Source organism: Peromyscus californicus, unplaced genomic scaffold (assembly GCF_007827085.1).
Source record: "Peromyscus californicus insignis strain IS unplaced genomic scaffold, ASM782708v3 Scaffold_13__1_contigs__length_99412109, whole genome shotgun sequence".
Taxonomy (NCBI): Eukaryota; Metazoa; Chordata; class Mammalia; order Rodentia; family Cricetidae; genus Peromyscus; species Peromyscus californicus.
In genome coordinates, this window is record NW_026294424.1 from 22,580,983 (window position 1) to 22,600,941 (window position 19,959).

The 19,959-nt window shown below is 48.4% G+C and overlaps 1 protein-coding gene across 1 annotated transcript; it reads left to right on the forward strand.

Moving 5' to 3' along the window:
* The first annotated feature begins 281 nt into the window (after positions 1 to 281).
* LOC128109020 (uncharacterized) lies at positions 282 to 5,271 on the forward strand. Its single transcript, XM_052736025.1, has 2 exons — positions 282 to 361; positions 3,438 to 5,271. Exons 1-2 carry the CDS (start codon positions 282 to 284, stop codon positions 5,269 to 5,271), a joined length of 1,914 nt encoding a protein of 637 aa, XP_052591985.1.
* Positions 5,272 to 19,959: the final 14,688 nt, after the last annotated feature.

A 19,959-nucleotide genomic window follows, 5' to 3' on the forward strand; every position in this document is an offset into this window, starting at 1 on the left:
TCCTGACGCTTTAGCTCCAGGCACTTCCCACCACAAAGATAAAGAAATTTTGCAACTCACCAATATTTGAATTTAGTTTATTTCATTACTCGGTAAGTATATTGACACACAACCAGATTTCAGGCACAGTACTAGACTTGAGGATATGACAATAAACCAAACAAATTAAAGTACCAGTCTCTATGAAATTTATATTCTATCCCTTTCATGAGGGACAAAGTCTTCCAGAACACAGAGGTGCAAACTGAGAGTGATCACTAAGATGTGAGAGACTGAGAGTCATGGTCCTTGGGGAACCACTCCTGGGCCAGAAAGAAGGGAGCCCAGAACTCGAGGTTGACTGGACAGCAGGAGCTAAGAGGTGAGTGAGTGGTCCAGACCTGGGAAAGAGGGAGAGGAGAGAAGGAGGAGGAGGAAAAGGAGCTGGGGGTAGGGCTGGGGAAGGAGTTGAGGCACCTAGTAGGCACCTTTACAGTTCTGCTGAGGATTGAAGCTGCTGGGAGGAAAATATTGCACATATTTGTGGGCTCAGTGTTCAGACTGAGTTACTACTAAATACAGGCAAGAGCTGCTAAGTAGTTTCCTCTGCTCAGTCGCCAGTGACTCTGGGTCCCGGGTAAGGCTGAGCTGTAACACTGCTGGCGACAGGGTAACCTGCTCCTGTAGACTGCTGGAGACAGGGTAACCTGCTCCTGTAGACTGCTGGAGACAGGGTAACCTGCTCCTGTAGACTGCTGGAGACAGGGGTAATCTGCTCCTGTAGACTGCTGGAGACAGGGTAATCTGCTCCTGTAGACTGCTGGAGACAGGGGTAACCTGCTCCTGTAGACTGCTGGAGACAGGGGTAATCTGCTCCTGTAGACTGCTAACCTGCTCCTGTAGGCTGCTAACCTGCTCCTGTAGGCCACTGGTCCCATCCTTCATGACCTAGTCATCCCCCAAAACTTTGTAGTATCTCAGAGCTCAGGCATATCAATCAGTACTCCATCAGAGAGAAAGCCTAGTAACTTGTAAATAGCAATTATTTCTTGAAAACTCCAGCATGCCAACCAAACTCACCAAAAAGCTTACCTTCACCCCTACCCTATGCAGCATTAAAGGGTGCCATAGATTTTACTTCAATGTGATGAGTATTCAGTGTTCAGAGGAATTCTTGAGCCACAAACAAACCTTCCTTGTTCACATCATTCTGAAGTCGTGTCCGGGTACCAGAGAAAAGAGTCCCTCAGCCTCCAGATCATCATGATGTTTCTGGCACTTATGTAAGGGTCCAGTCTCTCTTCTGAACCAATTCCTTTACCCCAAAATCAACATTATGAATCCCGTACTCACATCATACCATCTGATGACTTTGGCACTGCCTTTACCCTGCAGTGAAAAGGCCTTCCCCTTGGTTTCTAGAAACACCATCAGTTTTGTTTACTCATTTATAAAAAGGAAAACAAGAGGTTTTTTTTAAGCTTTTATATTACTTAATATGAGTCAAATAGCAGTCTAAGGTAGGTAAATAAACTCCACCACAATGCCGCGTACATGGCATATTCTCTCTCTCTCTCTCTCTCTCTCTCTCTCTCTCACACACACACACACACACACACACACACACACACACACACACACACACAATCACTCACGCACGTACAACCATCACAAAGCTCTTGGCCTAAAAAGCAGACTCTCCCACAGATGCCCCTCAACATAACTCCACGAAAAGAGGCCAGGACTCAGTCTGCGTCGGCAGCAGCCTGATCTGTGGTCTGCCCGGGGTCAGGAAAACATAAAGCCTCATCCAGACAGCTAAGACAAGCGCAGTTCCTCAGCACGCACAGCACCTGAAGGAGCATAACCTAGGCTGCAAACACAACCCGGATGTGGCTGCTGCACGTGGGATTGCGATGCTGCCGGCCTGGGATGCTGAATGCTCCACTGGCATGCCGAGTGTGGATTAGTTATGGAAAGACTCTAGCTGACAACAAAGAGACGGCCACACAGAGGGAAACAGAGAGACAGAGACAGAGACAGAGACAGAGAGACAGGGAGAGAGACAGAGAGAGGGAGACAGAGAGAGAGACAGAGACAGAGAGACAGAGACACAGAGACAGAGACACAGAGAGAGAGAGAGACACAGAGAGACAGAGACACAGAGACAGAGAGAGACAGAGACAGAGAGAGAGAGACAAAGAGAGAGAGAGAACGAGGCAGAGTGAAGGCAGGACAAGCGACCAAAGTGACCATTAGACAAAGACGAAGCCAAGGTGAGTAAACCGAGTCGCCATCACGACCCTGGAAGGTGATTTTCGCCTTTGCATAGAGGAAAAGTGTATACGGGCCTTTTCTTTACCCAACTTGTAAATAGCTTGCAAAGGGTCAAAAAAAAAGATAAAAACAAACAAGAAGGGAAAATAAAAACCATGAAGACCAAGAAAAGAGAGCCACAGTAACAGGAAGAGAGGAAGAGTGAGCGGACCACGGCCCCACAGGGAAAGTCCACGAGGCAGATTGGATCAGCGTGGCTGCCCGGCTTTCTCCTTGCCGCTCTCTCCTTTGCTCCCGACACTTGAGATCCTTAGAGCCCTCTTTACTGAACCTGTAAATAGTAACCACAGCACACAGACACAACTCAGGCGGCCTCAGCCTGCGGAGGGCACCAGGACACGAAGGGCAAAGGTTTGACCTTGAGAAACACGTCTCAGGCAGTTGGCTCACACACTGAGCAGCCCCAGACTGTTCCTCCCCCTGATGCTTTCTCTGTGAAAGTAACTGATTTTTTTCCTTCTCCAGATCTTCTTATTCTCACTCAAGGAGAGGCTGCTCCCTCCTGTGGGCTCAGGCCTGACCATGTGTCTCCCACCGCCGTCATTGGTGGTGCCACTTGTTCTGAGACCTCCCCTAGCGGTGATGACAATGGACGGTGCTAACCCAGCTCCCTGCCACCTCCACCTTCCCCAAGAGATCCAGCCGCGCTCCAAACTGCCAGGTTGAGTGCGGCCAATGGGAAGGCATTTGCTAGTTGCAAATGTTCAAATTAACACTTACTCCTGTCTCAGAGTCTACAGGGAAGCCAAGCCTGGCTACTAATTACAGTTTTGGGGGTGAAAATCAACAGGCATGTGGCAAGTCAAGGCCTTGGTGCTGAACTGAAATGTCTTCATTAGGCTGCAGCACTTTGGTATTTAAGGCCTAAGAGCTGGGGAGAGAAGCCTGGGCACAAAGGGGCCTCACCTGTGCAGGTCAGGCCTTGCCAGTGGCCCTGGGTTTCCGAGGCCCAGGCTGCCTCTCCCAGCTCAGTCAGGGTTTTCCCTCATGGTAGTTAGGGAGGGAGTTGGCTCAGGACCAGCGGAAGGTGGGTAGAGAGTGTACGGAACAGTACAGCTGCCCAACACAGCTGGTCCCTTTCTACTAAGCAGTACGTGACTACGCCCGCCCTCTGCACCCAGAGTCACCTCTACACCCACCCTCTGCACCCGGAGTCACCTCTACACCCGGAGTCACCTCTACACCTGCCCTCTACACCTGCCCTCTACACCTGCCCTCTACACCTGCCCTCTACACCCGCCCTCTACACCTGCCCTCTGCACCCGGAGTCACCTCTACACCTGCCCTCTACACCTGCCCTCTACACCTGCCCTCTACACCCGCCCTCTACACCTGCCCTCTGCACCCGGAGTCACCTCTATACCCGGAGTCACCTCTACACCCGCCCTCTACACCTGCCCTCTACACCTGCCCTCTACACCCGCCCTCTGCACCCGGAGTCACCTCTACACCCGCCCTCTGCACCCGGAGTCACCTCTACACCCGCCCTCTGCACCTGGAGTCACCTCTGCACCCGGAGTCACCTCTACACCCGGAGTCACCTCTACACCCGCCCTCTACACCCGCCCTCTACACCCGGAGTCACCTCTACACCCGCCCTCTACACCCGCCCTCTACACCCGGAGTCACCTCTACACCCGCCCTCTACACCCGCCCTCTACACCCGCCCTCTACACCCGGAGTCACCTCTACACCCGCCCTCTGCACCCGGAGTCACCTCTACACCCGTCCTCTACACCCGCCCTCTACACCCGCCCTCTGCACCCGGAGTCACCTCTACACCCGCCCTCTACACCTGCCCTCTACACCTGCCCTCTACACCCGCCCTCTGCACCCGGAGTCACCTCTACACCCGCCCTCTGCACCCGGAGTCACCTCTACACCCGCCCTCTGCACCTGGAGTCACCTCTGCACCCGGAGTCACCTCTACACCCGGAGTCACCTCTACACCCGCCCTCTACACCCGCCCTCTACACCCGGAGTCACCTCTACACCCGCCCTCTACACCCGCCCTCTACACCCGGAGTCACCTCTACACCCGCCCTCTACACCCGCCCTCTACACCCGCCCTCTACACCCGGAGTCACCTCTACACCCGCCCTCTGCACCCGGAGTCACCTCTACACCCGTCCTCTACACCCGCCCTCTACACCCGCCCTCTGCACCCGGAGTCACCTCTACACCCGCCCTCTGCACCCGGAGTCACCTCTACACCCACCCTCTACACCTGCCCTCTACACCCGCCCTCTGCACCCGGAGTCACCTCTACACCCGGAGTCACCTCTACACCCGGAGTCACCTCTACACCCGGAGTCACCTCTACACCCAGAGTCACCTCTACACCCGCCCTCTACACCCGGAGTCACCTCTACACCCGTCCTCTACACCCGGAGTCACCTCTACACCCGGAGTCACCTCTACACCCGGAGTCACCTCTACACCCGGAGTCACCTCTACACCCGCCCTCTACACCCGGAGTCACCTCTACACCCGCCCTCTACACCCGCCCTCTACACCTGGAGTCACCTCTACACCCGTCCTCTACACCCGGAGTCACCTCTACACCCGGAGTCACCTCTACACCCACCCTCTACACCCGGAGTCACCTCTACACCCGCCCTCTACACCCGGAGTCACCTCTACACCCGCCCTCTACACCCGCCCTCTACACCTGGAGTCACCTCTACACCCGTCCTCTACACCCGGAGTCACCTCTGCACCCGGAGTCACCTCTACACCCGGAGTCACCTCTACACCCGGAGTCACCTCTACACCCGGAGTCACCTCTACATCAGACCTCCCTTCCCACTAACGCCAGCGGCATTTTCCGACCACGCCAGCTGTAGCAGCATCTCACCCTTCACTTGCTCGGAGCTCTTTCCCCACTACCCTGGTGCCAGCGTGAGCACTTTGTATAGACAGCCACCCGGTGTCTGCACCGCTCTTCCCTCCTGACAGTTTCCCTCTGGAAAGCAGCAGCTGATCTTGGGTGACTCTCATGCACCACGCCCTCAAATACTACCTCTCTATCTTTCTCTCTGTGTCCTCTCGGGGCTCCAGTTAAGCGTGTGTTGGAGTTCTCTGGTATGTTCTCAGGTCTCGTAACTTTCTCTTCATGGTTTTTCATCTCTTCAGAACTTCCTGCCACACTTTGCACTATTTGTCACCTCAGCCTTCCAGTTTCCTAATTCACTTGCTCACTTGGGTACATGGCCCACTAAGCAATTTTAAAATACACCTATGAAGTCTCTGGTGGCCCTTCCTTCAGGAGGTGAATCTAAGTCCTCTCCTCTCAGGGCTGATTTTACTGAGTCTCATTTAGTGAACAGACCCTGATAGAGGCGACACTACCTAAACCTACAGAGTTGGTCATAAGCGTGCTGAAGCCACCACACTCTTGACTCTCCGGAGTGGATCTGCTCTAGAGGGAGCCAGCAGCTGTGATGGGAGAGCACACAGGGAGAGGCACCTGGGGAGGAACTGACTTGTGTTGTGTTGTGTTGTGTTGTGTTGTGTTGTGTTGTGTTGTGTTTTGGTGGCTGTGCAAATTAGAAGCAGTGTCCTCAGATCCACAGATCTGGTTGATGTCTTAACTACAGCCTCCTGGGGACTCTGAACTAAACTAAGGCAGCTAAGCAGAGCCTAACCTCTTGACACAATGGTCAAATAATATATTTATTCCTTTATGCTGTTTGTTTACTGCATGACTTGTCAGCTGACACCCCAGGCTGGTTTGGTTGGGTTTGTTTTTGTAACTCTTTCTTCATTGTTGAAGATTCTGATTTTTCCTAGCCAGCTTTTCTTGTTCACTGTCCTCTGTTCTTATTTCATCATTTCTAAGCCCTGTCTTATTGTTGGAAACATGGAGACTAAAGTTACTTTTCCCTTCTCCAGGCTGTTCACTTCTTTTCTCTTGCACATTGGTTCATCTGTTTTCTGAGCTTGGTGTCTGCCTTTCAGGCCAGGTTTCCTAGGCAAATGTTCAGCATGAGCCCCGGGTTCTCTCTTCAGGGCTGCTACTCCAACCCTGGGCACGAGAGCAGGGTGTTTCTGCTGCCCCTTCTCGTCTTTACCAAGGACTGTGTGCTCTCACACCAGGCAGACAGTGTAGTGAGATCCCAGCCCACCCTGAGTCCTGTTCCACCTCTCTCCCCATAGGCCTCCCAGCTCAGGCATTCAAATCCCCAGCAAGGGTCATGTGCTGAGCTGTTTTGTGGAAACTTCTCCATCTCCAAAATGGACATTTCCTCTCTTGTTATAAGCATGGCCTTGAGCTTGGAAATGCTTTCTCTCCTTGTTTATAGATAGAAAGGGATGCTTTGGTCTCTGGACAACCTACTTGCATTGGTCCAGAATTCCGAACGTTTGCACACTTAATTTTTCTCTCTCTCTCCTCAAATTTTATCTCTTTCTCCTTTAAGTTTCTAAAAGTCAGGGTCAGGATCATGTCCTCTTCAGTTCATCCTTATTGAAGAGCAAAATGCCTTCAACCCAGACGCTGCCCTATCAGTACTGAATCAGCTGACGCTTCTTGATTGGAAAGGGGAACAAAATTCTTCCTCTTTGATCAGGACTCATGGCCTTCGGGTTTAGGACCCCCGAAAGATGCGTCTTAAGCTTTGGATCACAGAAATTCTGAAAATCTAATAGACCCTCACTGAAGAAAAAACAAATGTGCAACACAGGAAATTCTGCCTCCTATTTCAGGGAGCTACGGAGTTTGAAAATGCATCCTAAAATAAAAGCAGCTTCTTCTTGTGTTAGGACTTGTCCTTTTCTTGCCACTCACCATCAATGCCCTTTTTGACCATTAGAGTCCCAGTGTTCTTTCTTGGCTGATGTGAGGCGGAGGGCCCGAGAGCTTGTGTGACAACCTGGCAGAGACGTCTGCTAGAAGCATCTTCAGGCTCTGCCATCCCCACACCCGGACCGCTTCTCCTCTACAACACCAAGTGCTCTCCCATGCACAACAACCATCAAAAGTGAGAACTAACTGCAATCCTGCCAGTAAAAAGCTGTTGGCTACCAATCTAGACCGGGGACTCCACCTGCTTTATAAATACTCCTTTGTGTCTGAAGTTTTGCTGTGGATCAATAATGTCAACTGCAGTGTTCGTCTAAAACTGGGATGTCTAACCTCAGCCCCCTTAGCTGGAGGAGCGTGTGTCATGGTCCTACCTGTCATTCAACGTCACTTCAACCGGCACTTACTGATGCCTGGTATAGACCAAGCACAGCTCTAAAAATGACCAAGACCCCAGAGAGTTCATTGGCTAATGGAACAGTAGACACGAGACACATCAGTGTAACAAAACGTAAGTGGTGAGCTAGAGGGATGCACAGCGTGGAGGCTCAGGGCAGGGCTTCCACTGTGGACCATACGTCTGCAGGAGACAGGAGTGGTGACTGGCGCTGGGCAGAAGACAAAGCCAGAAACCTGAAGGAACCTAAACTCTGAAGATTGTTTTGCAAGGTTGTATGCTAAAGGCAGTGAGGGAGATCAATCAGAGGAATGTTATACAAGAAAAGCAAATACACTTAATGTGGCTGGGTTATGGTTTTGTTTGTCTTTTGTTTTTTACTACCAGTGTTTTGCTGTTTGTATTTTTAAGGATTTATTTACATGTGTGACTGTTTTGCCTGCATGTACGTGAGTGCACTCCATGCATGCCTTGTACCCTTGGAGGTCAGAAGAGGTTGCTGAGCTCACCGGAACTAGAATTATGGACATATCGTAAGCCACTATGGGGGTGCTGGAAACCAAACCTGGGAACTCTACAAGGGCAACCTGTGGTCCTCTTAAATGCTAAGCCATCCTCCAGCCACCTCCTTTCGTGTGTGTGTGTGTGTGTGTGTGTGTGTGTGTGTGTGTGTGTGTGTAGACAAGGCTGGCCTTGAACTCAGAGATCAGCCTGCCTGTGCCTCCTGAGTGCTGGGATTAAAGGCATGTTTCATCACACCCGGGCCCTATTTAGTTTTTTTAAAAGGTACTTATAACAAGGAAAAAAAATCACAGTTAGTTCCAAAAGTTAAGAGTGTTTAAATAGCATCTTCACCCTAGATGGTCTAGAAATTACTAACAAAAATTGTCACGACCCCTATCTAGACTACATAGAAAATTGTACATGAATTTATAAGATGAGACTCTCAAATCTAGAGTTAGAGGAACAAAATATAACTCTTGATGTTTTTGACAAAATTTTTTAAAGGATACACTAAACTAAAATTTAAAATAATATGGTTTTTGAAAAGTGAAGAATAATTCACAAAAGTAAAACACACTAAAGAATTTAAATAGATGGGCTGGAGAGATAGCTCAAAGGTTAAGAACACTGGCTGTTCTTCCAGGGGTCCTGAGTTCAATTCCCAGCACCCACATGGTGGCTCACAACCATCTGTAACAAGATCTGGTTCCCTCTTCTGGCCTGCAGGGATACATGCAAACAGAACATTGTATACATAATAAATAAATAAATCTTTTAAAAAAGAGAGAATTTAAATAGAAAATAATAGAATTCATAAATTTAATATGAAAAAATTTGAAATTTGAGTAAAAAATATACATAATCCATAAGCATAAAATATATTTATATAGATAAAATTCTCATGTGCAAATAAAAAATTTTTTAAAAATCATTTTCTATAAAAATGTAGGTTATTAAGATTATATCCAGAACAGAACAGATGAATTCTACAGAAGAAATTAAAAAGACTGTCAAGGGTTTAGACCAAGAGATTTTAATAGGAAAATTTTTTCAAACAAAACAAAAAAACTTTGACCATCCTACTGCCATATTAAATTTTCCAAGCTACGTAATTTTGGTGAGAGTGCCCGTGTCTGTTGCGTGAATCTACATGTTTCAATACAGAAGCCTGAGAGGACAGCAGAACTCAATGGTCACACATTAGAACAGGCAGAAGGACCCGGACTTACCAGTCAGGCGAAGGGTGCGTACTACTTCCACAGTAGCAGAATTTTCTCTAGACATTTAGCCAATTCAGAAAGATGTTAAGAAATAAGAATGCAGGGGTTTGAAAAGTAACCAAGTGCACATTACTTACATAACCTGTAATGACACCCAGGAAGTTAAGATAGTCAACCACTGAAATTAACAACCCAATCGTCACAGAAGAGAGCTAAAACAATCTACTTCCTCAACAGCGACAATGACCACCTGGTGACTGTCACAGGTAAAGGTTCTGTTTCTAACGTGCAGGACCTTCCTATGGAGCACGTCATGCTCCACATGGGTTCATGGAGAGAGTAGAGAGCACAGACGGGTCAGCCCGTGTCTTAATGGTGAGGTTTGGTGTTGGGTAGCTGCAAATCCCACCTGACTTCATGGACTTTGACTCAAAAAGGACAATGAGAATTTTTGGAATTTGGAAAAAAAAAAGAAGCACTGTTTTGAATTCAAAAATTCTTTTGAAAAAATATCAGGAATGAAGTGAATTTGAACTTCAACTGTCAAAACAAGTTGTAAATCTAGTAAATAAATCAATGAATAGAATAAAAAATACCCAAACAGGCCTGGCAATCAGATTAGAATTTAGTCTAGAAAAGTGGCATTTCAAATTCAATAGGATAAAATAAAATTATTAAGAAGTAGTTCTAGATCAATTGTGTAACTGTCTGGAATAAAACATAAATCTAATCCTTACATGTCATTACATGTCATTCTAAACAGAATTAGAAAATCAAATGTTCAAAACTAATAATGAATAATAAAATATAGGGGCTGGAGAGATGCTCAGGGTTCAAGAGAACGTGCTACTCTCCAGAAGACTTGTGTTCGACTTCCAGCACCCACATCAGTTGGCTCTCAAGGGCCCGTCACTCCAGCTCCTGGAAGATCCAACTCCTCTGGCCTCTGGGCACCTGTACACGATTTAAAATAATCCTTTAAAAAATCAAAAATAATAAAATAAAATATAGACAATATTGGTCCGATCATAGTGTAGGAAAGTTATGAAGACATTTTCTATGAAGAAAATGGAAGGGAGTGGAGGAAGGGAGTGGAGGAGGGGAGGCGGGAGCTCTAAGAAGGAAGCGTGGAGACATACCAGGACTCTTAACTGTGTCAAGGATGCTTCCAGGAATAAAATGTCCTGAATATTAAAGACAAATAATAAATGGATAAAAACCAGTCACAGCTTGTAACAGATAATTAATATTCTCACAAGCTCTTACAAATCTATAAGAAAAAATAAAGTATTGTTTAACAAAAGAACAAATGTCACAAACCAGCAAATCAAAAAAAAATGAAAAGGAGGTAATGCATAGTGCTGGGGGGCGGAATGTTCAACTTTAATAATAACCAAAGAAATTTAAGTTAAAACAAAGCACCACGTTTCGTCTAATTTCAAAAACCAAAACACTCAAAGGTTCATAAGGTAACAGCTTGTTTACAGATTTTGTCAGTGGAACTATAGATTAATACACGACTCCCAAGGAACATCAAAACCCACAGAATAGTCATATTCTTTTTAAAAACTGTTTTATTACTGTTATTTAGGGTGGGTGTGCCATGGCGTACACATGGAGGTCAAGGACAGTGGTGTGGACTTAATTCTTTCCGCCGCCTTTACAGGGGTCACGGGGATTGAACTCGGATTGTCAGACTTGGGCCACAAATGCTTTTTAACTCACAGAACCATCTTGTCAGCCTGTATTCACCCTCTGTCTCTGGTTTTTCACCTCTTAAATTATAGCCTAGGAAATTGGTCAACGCTGCTTCTAAAGACAGGCATATCAGACTATCCTTTACTGTTTACCTCAGGAGTCTTCACGCTCTAGTATATACCAAGGCCTTGGTTACATAACATACAACATTTACAACTCATTAAATTTTTTATTATAGATTATCTCATGGTGCAGAAAAATGTCCCAGGTAGCTATTAAAGAATATGTTGCAAAATCGTACACATTACATGTTTTAAAATGTTAGTCATAAAATTTGTTGCTTAATGTCTGTCTTATCCACTCCCTGGAGTTCTGCAAGTTAGAAACTTTGGAAACACTTTGACAAAATATCTTTACCCAAAATTCAATTAAAACAGAATCTCTGTGGGCCTTTTTGGGGTTTTGGTTCAATTTCTCCTAGTAATTACAATATGCAGTCAGTGTTCGAACCTCTCCTGTGGTTCTGGCCTGGGCTGCTCTGTACCCAGGGACATTTGGCAGTTTCAGGAGAGAGTTTTGGTGGTTGTCACAGCTTGATGTGGGGGAAGTTACTGGCATCTGGTAGGTGGAGAGTAGGCTGTGTGGACTGATTTGTGTTCCCCTAGAAGGTCCTTATGCTGTAGTCACAAGCAGCCCCACAACCTCATAATGTAACTATCAGGAGAATGACTTTTCTAATGGCGGAGTTAAAATGATGGACCTTAATAGTAATAGCAGTGTCCTGATAGGAAGAGAAACACTGAGGAAGTTATCCTTGCAGAGAGGTCATGCAAGGATAGCAAGAAGAGGACCATCCACAAGCCGTGGAGAGAGATTTCAGGAGAAAACAGCCCTGCTGCCACCGTGACCATGGCCTTCCAGCTTCCAGACTACAAGAAAACGAGTTTCTGCAGCTTGTGTCCCTGTGGCCGGAAATCTTGGGCCGTTACATGCTACCACAGCAGGAACGCTGCTGTCACGCAGACACAGGACCTTCTCCACAACAAATCAGCTGACCGGTTCCACAGCACTGAAGACCCTCTCCAGCCTCCAGTTCCAAGTCACAAGTAGATGGCCAGTTTGTGTTTCATTGACTTGACAAATGAGATACATACAGACAGAGACATTAACAGGACTTGGGGAGCCACTGAACATGAAGAAATGGGGGGGTGTCGGGAATGGCAGCTAGGCTTCAGGTTGAGGTGACAGGATGAACAGGAAGACAGGAGGTGGACAGGTCAAAGGAGAAGTAGAGGCTGGCTATTCCACAGACGTATCCAGTGGCTTCTTCTAGAAACACAGCAGACAACCGCTGGTATGAAAGGTGAACTGGGCTGTGTCCCGGAAGTAAGAATGCCTGGGGTGGCAGCTTCAGGAGTGAACAAAGGACCTGTGATGGCACCTGAAGACCAGCTGACAGAAGAAAGGATGCAGGAAGAGGAAGGACACCCAATGGGACCAGAGTCGCCGTGGCCAGGATAGCCATACAGGCAGAGTGGCATGCATGCTGACTGGGCCATCCTGTGTATTACTCTACCAGTTGAGGGTATGATTGGTGTCCATCACTGGCTCAAGTGAAAGAAAAGTATCCTCAGTATTGGGTGGGCTTCATGCAATCAGTACAGAGGCTGTAGATGTTCAAAGGTTTTTTTGAAAAAGAAAAAAATCCTGCCCCCCCAACACACACACACACACACACATGCACGTGCGTGCATGTACACACACACACACACACACACACACACACACACACACACACACACACAGCCTGCCAACCTGCCCTCAGGAGCTGGGACCTGTCACTCTTTGTCCTGCTTCCTTGGAGAGCCCTGACAGGTACAGAGGCTGAGAAGGGACTCAGCAAGGGTTAGCTGATGGTCCATTCTGTGCCTTTACATGACAGCTAGTGTATAGACCTGAGAAAACAACTCGTACCACACCAGTGGTAAGAACATGGGAGAAAAGCAGAGAAAAGCGTAGGACAGCAGAGGCCTTCAAAAATGTGTGCTGCCTGCGGAAGGAAAAGGACAAGGTTGGGAACGTGCGGACACCAAACTGGGAGGCAGGCACATTGACGGCCCACCCCATTCCTGCCACCACCCGCTGAGCCTGCCACACCTTGAAGGCTGGGCAAACCTTCAGTGAATTCTAATGGTGGGGTTTCCAGGACATCTTTCCTTGTTATTTTACAGATGGAGCAAGTGGATGGGAGGTACTCAGTGACTAACCCCAGTCTTCACTGTGTGCAGAGAGGTAGACTCACGTCTTGAAATTGTTATTGTATAGATTGGTCTAGCAGTCGTGCTGGGAGCCCACAGGAACCTGGAGAACGTGGAAGCCCAATGCTAACCTGTCCGGACCAGCTGCAGCATGTAGCAGGAGCCCTCTGCTACAGTGGAATAGCCCAGTCTTTGTATGAGGCCACTGAGCTTCATCTTACGTCTACTATTTACTAGTTGGGTGGCCTTGAGCAAACACCTTACCCTCAGCAATTCAGCATTCCCATCTCTAGAGCAGGCAAAGGGGATGCGAGCCTTCACAAAAAGAAAATTCCACTCTGTCCTGACACATGCCACCCACACAGGGCCAGCCCAGCCAGACGGCAACTGTAAATGTGACTGAGGCATTTAAGATATCATCCCCAAGAAAGGACACAAACCGGGTACTGGCAGGTACCGGCTGAACAATCCTGGGCTACTCGTGTAAACTCCCCTGCCTCCGTGCCCCTGTGTGAAATGCAGGTTCGTGACAGCTGACCCCTTTCCCAGCACTCGGGCTCATGAGTATGGCTTGTGATTGCTGTACACTTAATGGCTTGTGGCTATGTGGCTTTCTAAGCAGCAGACATTCCCAGCCCCTCCACAGATCCTATCATGGAGTATCTTCCCTCTCGTCTGCCTGTTTGTCTCCTAACGGACACATTATGTCTAACTTTGTAGAATTCCCTTTGTTGTTTCCACCCCTGACTCTGCACATCCCCACCTTGCTCCAGCTGTCATCTTCTCTCCTGACTTGACATATGGCTGAACCAATATCCTTCCTCTGCTTCCTTCCCTGTGCTCAAAGGGAAGGGTCAAGTTGAGTTTCAAGTCTGAGGTCTGGGATTACATCAAATCCGTAACGTTTATCTGCCCTAGCCATCGGCCAAAGACTTCCCAATTTAGGCCTCGTTCACATCAAGGGAAGACGGAACTGTCTGAGCCACCGTACGCCCTGCTTGTGCCTTCATTTTTCTTACTTAATTCCTAAGGTAAAGCTCCCAAACCCACTTAGGCCTGTGTAATGGTCACAGATGCATGGCCGCTGGCAGGCAGGCAGTAGTTCTACCTGAGGCTGCTCTGGGGAGACAGCAGCTGCTGTTGCCGTGAACACGTATCCTCTGTGGGCTGAAGGAGGAAGGCCCGCACAAAGGGCTTTTTGTCTCAATTAAAGAAGTTGTTTTGAGCCCAATTTCCAAAGTGCCTTGCACTCCACATGCCTTGGGCAGACAGTGTAGATTATTATTGCACGTCAGAGCTCCCCCATGCTAGCCTGCACAGTCCAGACTTGGCCCCGGAGGCCAGCCTCGTAGGGAACTCCACCTTAGGAGGGACCTTGCCTACAGAGATGGTGCCTCTCTTCTCCTGCTCTTTGGGCAGAAGTTCATTTTCCTGCTTCTCCATCTGTGATGAATATGGGCAAACCCTTGTGCCCAGCACAGTGCCCAAAGCCAGGAGGCATGTCTCAGATATCTGGGTAACAAATAAACGATGTACACACAGAAGGATCTGGTGGAGACTCAAAGGAAAAAGGGAGTTTAGGGCTTTGTTTGGGTCGTTTGGGTTTTGTAAATAAATGAAAGAGGAGAGAGAACTGTAATTTGGGTTCCATATTATTATAAGGCGACCAAACCCAAGAAAATGCAAGTTATTTGTTTGGCCATTTGGGGGTGCAGTGGTCAAGCCAGCAGGTACACACAGGAGACCACACAATGCATGATTCCAGAAACCCTTATCCAACCGAGAGGTCTGGGTGAGGTCGGCCCCGAGCCTCTGCTCCGACTTCTGCAGTGTTTCCGCTCTCCCTGCTCGGCAAACACGACCTGAGCCAGGCTACACGGCCTGACAGCTTTCTCCAGGGAGCAATTAGAGCCTTGAAGATCTTACCTAGGCTTCTCCTGAAGTCTTCTCATTAAATAGGTACTTCAAATGTTCCTGGGGCCTAACACATTAAGATTTACAGGGGACGATTGACTGCTTTTCTCCATGCCAAATCAGACCGTTGTTTAACATGGGGAGAGCTACCACTGAGGTTAGCGAGGTAGAAAAAGGGGGTTATATGTTGCTGGAGAACAGAAACTAAACAGGGAAATTTAAAGCGAGACAGGCTCGGGGACCAGCACAGCCTGGATAACGCCTTTTAAAGAGTCAGGTTTTGCAGGGACTGTGCAGCCCAGAGTCAGACTCCATATTCGACTGTCCCCCACTCCATCTTAAGAAGCAGGGTGAAACTAACAGCAGGATGCACTCCAGGAGCAAGAATCTTCCTGGAGAAGGGGGCCTGCCTGCTTTCAGGGGCAGCAAGCCAGCAGGCAGGGGTCAGCAGACTCCAGACGCTGTGGTGCATGGACCGGCCGGAGAGTTGGCAGGGCCGCCCGAGACAGCTCATTTGTAAGCAGGCACTGCTGACGCTGCCCTTTCTAACCAGGCCCGCCCTGCCAAGAAGCCATGCCCTCCGTGTGAAAGTGACTTGGGAAACATCAGAGTCATCTGTGGCCGTGTCGTGGGATTCACGGCTGTGTTATCTTGGAGTTCTGACTTGTGGGTAGTGGCCTAAGTCAGGGGTTCCAATGTATTGCTCATTTATTCATAAAATATGGATGGTACCAAGTCATATTTAAAAAGAAAAAGAAAAGTAAACAACCGTTATCTCCCTGAGACTTACAGTTCATTTACTGAGGATGTGGAGAGCAGTCCTTCTAAAGGAGTAAGGAACTAAAGACTCATCTGTTTGGTGTCCAGCTTGGGGTTGGTGGAAAACATTCCTTAATTCCTGTCAGCCCAGCTCTCTCAGAAAGAATTCTGCATTCTTCTAAGCTGTGGGTTTGGGCAAGCCTTGGGATAATTTGGTAAGCAAGTCCTCATGTAAACCAAATTCAGATGACTTTTCCCCTTGCCTTTTCCATCATTTCCCAAGAAGACCTTCTACTCTTTGCAGAGTAGGGTGATGTCAGATATAGGTGGTGTTGGCTTGTCCCAGTTCCCACACTCAGCACACCCCTCTGACAAGCCCAGTTGATGTGGTCGCATTCTCTTCCCGGGCCTACTAAGGTAACTTAGGCCTTTTGTTCAGGAATAGATCTTCATAGGGCCTTCTGTAGGCATTACCTGGCCTTTCTACATGGAGGGGTGGGGGTCCCCATGTTCTCGGTCAGGCCTCCTCAGTGTAGTCACAATCAAACTCCAAGCTTCTTCAGCAGCCAGAATGCATACAAGTAACACAGATCTGCTTTACACATCCCGACACACTTGGTGTCAGGAGCGAGGAAGAGAACAGCACGAAGCACAAGCTTCTGCTGAGGGCTCCCTCTTCCGAGGCACGGGGCCTCAGGAGGCTGCCGAGCACAGGGCTGTGTGGACACAGTCTTGCCTTTCCACTCTTAGGTGATACTGTGATGGTTTCCCCCTCAAATCAACTGACAGTGTGGTCGGGCAGTCTTCCTGAGAGCTTAAGCAGCTTGCTTCGGCCTCCCCAGAAGCAAAGGAATCACTGGGGTGACTAGATGTCACTTAATAAATCCACTGGCTTCTTGAAGCAGTTGTTTCTGTTGTCTAGAACCAGGAGTGCTGACACTGGGCCTTTGGAGAGAGGGGAGCACAGGAGCTGGAGGCATGAAGACCTTTGACCTCTGTCGATGCTCAGCAGGGCTCTCTCCTCCACTGGTCTGCGGTGAAGGGGTGAGGGGTAGGGGTCATCACAACAACACTGGACAACCTTGTAAGTGATGAGCAAGGCTTTCTTGGCGTTAGTGGGATCTACAGAGGGAGTTCCTCTGACACACACCTGAAGTTAGGACCCTGAAGAGAGATGCACCACTCCTCCCAACCCTCGCTCAGTTTCCAGACACTCAGACCTCAGTACTTTCTCCCCACCTCGCCTCAGCCACTCTTGCCATCAACACTTTTAAGATGTGATATCCAAAAGAGCTTACACAAGTGGCCTTGGCCAGAAATACCTGTTTGCCACAAGAGCCCAGAGCCTTGCACTCCAGGGACAATGGCTCCGGGTGGAATTCAGACAGAGGCGGCCAGTTAGTAAAGAAATCTTACACTCGATTTGTTTTCATTTTTATTTATGTTTCGTTTGCTCTTAACAAGAAGGACTTTCCTAGGAACAAAAATTCATCAATTCTGGAGGGAGGAAGAGGGTATAGAGGGTGAGCGGGTAAGTACTCTAACATCCCAACCAGGCTGAGTGCTGGATGCTCTCCATCACCCACTCTCCTTGCCCCCCACATCACAGCCAGCTCTCTGCTCTGCCTGTGTGTCAAAAGCTCACGTAAACTTTCCCATCTCTCTATACTGTTACTTCTCTCCTAGCTTCAAGTCTCCGATCAAATGTCCTTCATCGGAGGCCCCTCCCCTCACGAACCTGGCCTTCCTGTTCCTCTTACTCTGCTTTATCAGTTCTCTGTGTGACTAGTCGTGACATGGTGCGTTCACTTACTCATCTGCTGTCCCGACTCCCAAGCATCACCGCCACACACAAGTTATTCTTTAAGCAGAGACTTGGCCGCGGCTTGCTGATGTTCATTCTTCCTCCCCAGCACCTAGCAGAATCACTAGGGTGGAGTGTTGAATAAAATTTGTCAAATAAACTAAATTAATAAAGAGCAATGCATCAGCCTAACTTCCAGAAAAATCAGTTAATATGCAAAAGCAAAAGCAAAAAACAAAACAAAACAAAAAATAAGTTACTCTGGCTCTCTCAAGTAGGCCATGATGAGGCCTGTGTCCAAACCTAAATTCCTGTAACAGCAAAGACCAGGCTTGCCACCCCATCACGCTGGATAGTTAATCACAGGTCTGCTTCTTCAGTTCCTTGGTGGCTTTCCATTCCTTCTTGGAAGGTAATACTTACATTGCATAAGATAACTTTAATTATTACTACTGATAAGCCTTCATATGTAAGGAGGTTAAGCCAGTAAGAATACACTGTAGATGTCTGGAGCAAGAGTCCACTCCTGTAGATGGTGACTCAGATGAAGACCCAGCCTCTCTTTAGCTTGAAGACTAGCTGCTCTCAGCACCTGGATCTCAAGGCTGTCCCGGGAATCACTGCCATTTCAGCCTGCCTGGAAAGAGAGGAGCATGAGATTCACTCTAGGGGGGGATGCAAGGGGGTGACACTTCTGCTCATTGTGCATTGGCCGGCACTCAGTCACATGGCCACACCCACTGTAAGAGAGTCTAGGAGATCTAGTGTGACCCTGATCCCAGGAAGTAAAGGAAAAAGGGATGTGTGGTTGAATAGCAGTCTTCAGGAGAATCAAGGGTCGCTTCTGACGGTGCAGTACCCCAACTGCTGAGTGGAAAGACATCTGACAAAGTGATTAGCTACCTAGACCTCCAAGTCTTAGGTTCAAATCCCAGATGACCACTTGCTAGTTGCTTGAGGCCACTGATAATATCTGCTTATGAGGTGGTAGTGGAGGCTATAACAGCCCGATGCACAGCTATTATTATAGAGGCAGTATTTGAAAGAGGGGATACTGGCTTCCTCCACCCCCACCCCAGTATTATTACATCCCAGCCGGGCAGCACCGTGGGTCTCAAAACTTAAATGAGACAAGCTATGCTCCCATTTGACCTGTGACTCCTCTGTTGCATCCTATCGATGGACTCCAACAAATCCCAAAGTACAAGTTTGCAGAAGTTAAGTTTGAAATGCCCTTTCCGTTAACAGAGGAGATCTGCCGTTGCCTGCTTACACTCTGCTTCTCCTGCTGGAGGCCTCCAGCGTGGAGACAGGTTTGTGAGGAGTGGCACTGGTGGAAGCCGGAAAGGGCGTGGGAGCTGTTCTCTGCTCTCTGTTCCTTTCTGTAAATCCAGCTGGGGAAGAGCCTGTGGAAGAGCTGCCCTCAGACTCTTCCAGGAGCATTTGGAAAGGGTCGGAGAGACCTGAGCTTAAGTATTGATGGTGTGGGGAGCAGCAGCAAGTGAAGTGCTGAGGTGAGCAGCAGATGCAAGGCTTGGCCGGGAAGGCGTGGGGCTGACTGTGGGGTGGAGGGGTCCTGAGAGGAGGGGCACAGGCCTCAGAAGCTATAGAACCCACTGCTGCTTCCGAGCCTGTGGCTGGTGCTGGAGAGTCAGCCCACCCCACCCTGAAGCAGGCATCTGCCATACACCTTACCTTCTTCTGGGGATTGGGCCAGGGAAGAGCTGAATTTTGGAGTGAGTCATCTGTGACTTCAAATCCTTTGCTGGTCTCAGCTTCCTTACATGTTAACTAAAATCTTCTTCAAGGGATTGCCACAAAGATTGAGTGTGGGAAAGGCTGGCTCAAGGTGGATGCCAAGTGAATGCCAGTGGCTTCCCATCTGCCCTACACTCTCCTCTCCCTGCTTTCACTTGCTATCTCCTTTATTTCGGGGGGCCTGATGTCACTGACTGAAAAACATTCTTAAAGTATGTCTAAGATACTCACTGTAATGGGAATGTTGTATGATGCTCTGGAGAGCACAGGAGGGCACAAGCCAGGTGTCTCTGGAACACTGAAAATGTAGGTCCAACAGAAACCCAGTTAGTGAGTTTTTGAAGAGTCACATGAGTCCTCTTAAGGGAAGGTGTGGTGGATTGAATAAAAATGGCCCCAATAAGCTAATAGAGAGTGGCACTCTTCGGAGGAGGTATGGCCTTGTTGGAATAGGCATGGCTTTCTTGGAGGCAGTAAGTCAGGAGAGGGAGGGCTTTGAGGTCTCAGATGCTCAAGCCAGGTCTAGT

Bases quoted from the DNA above. Each gene is read 5' to 3' on its own strand.
- LOC128109020 (XM_052736025.1), top strand. From the start codon at position 282: ATGGTCCTTGGGGAACCACTCCTGGGCCAGAAAGAAGGGAGCCCAGAA. The intron at 362-3,437 runs GTGAGTGAGTGG...CTCTGCACCCAG, and splicing joins TGGACAGCAGGAGCTAAGAG to AGTCACCTCTACACCCACCC.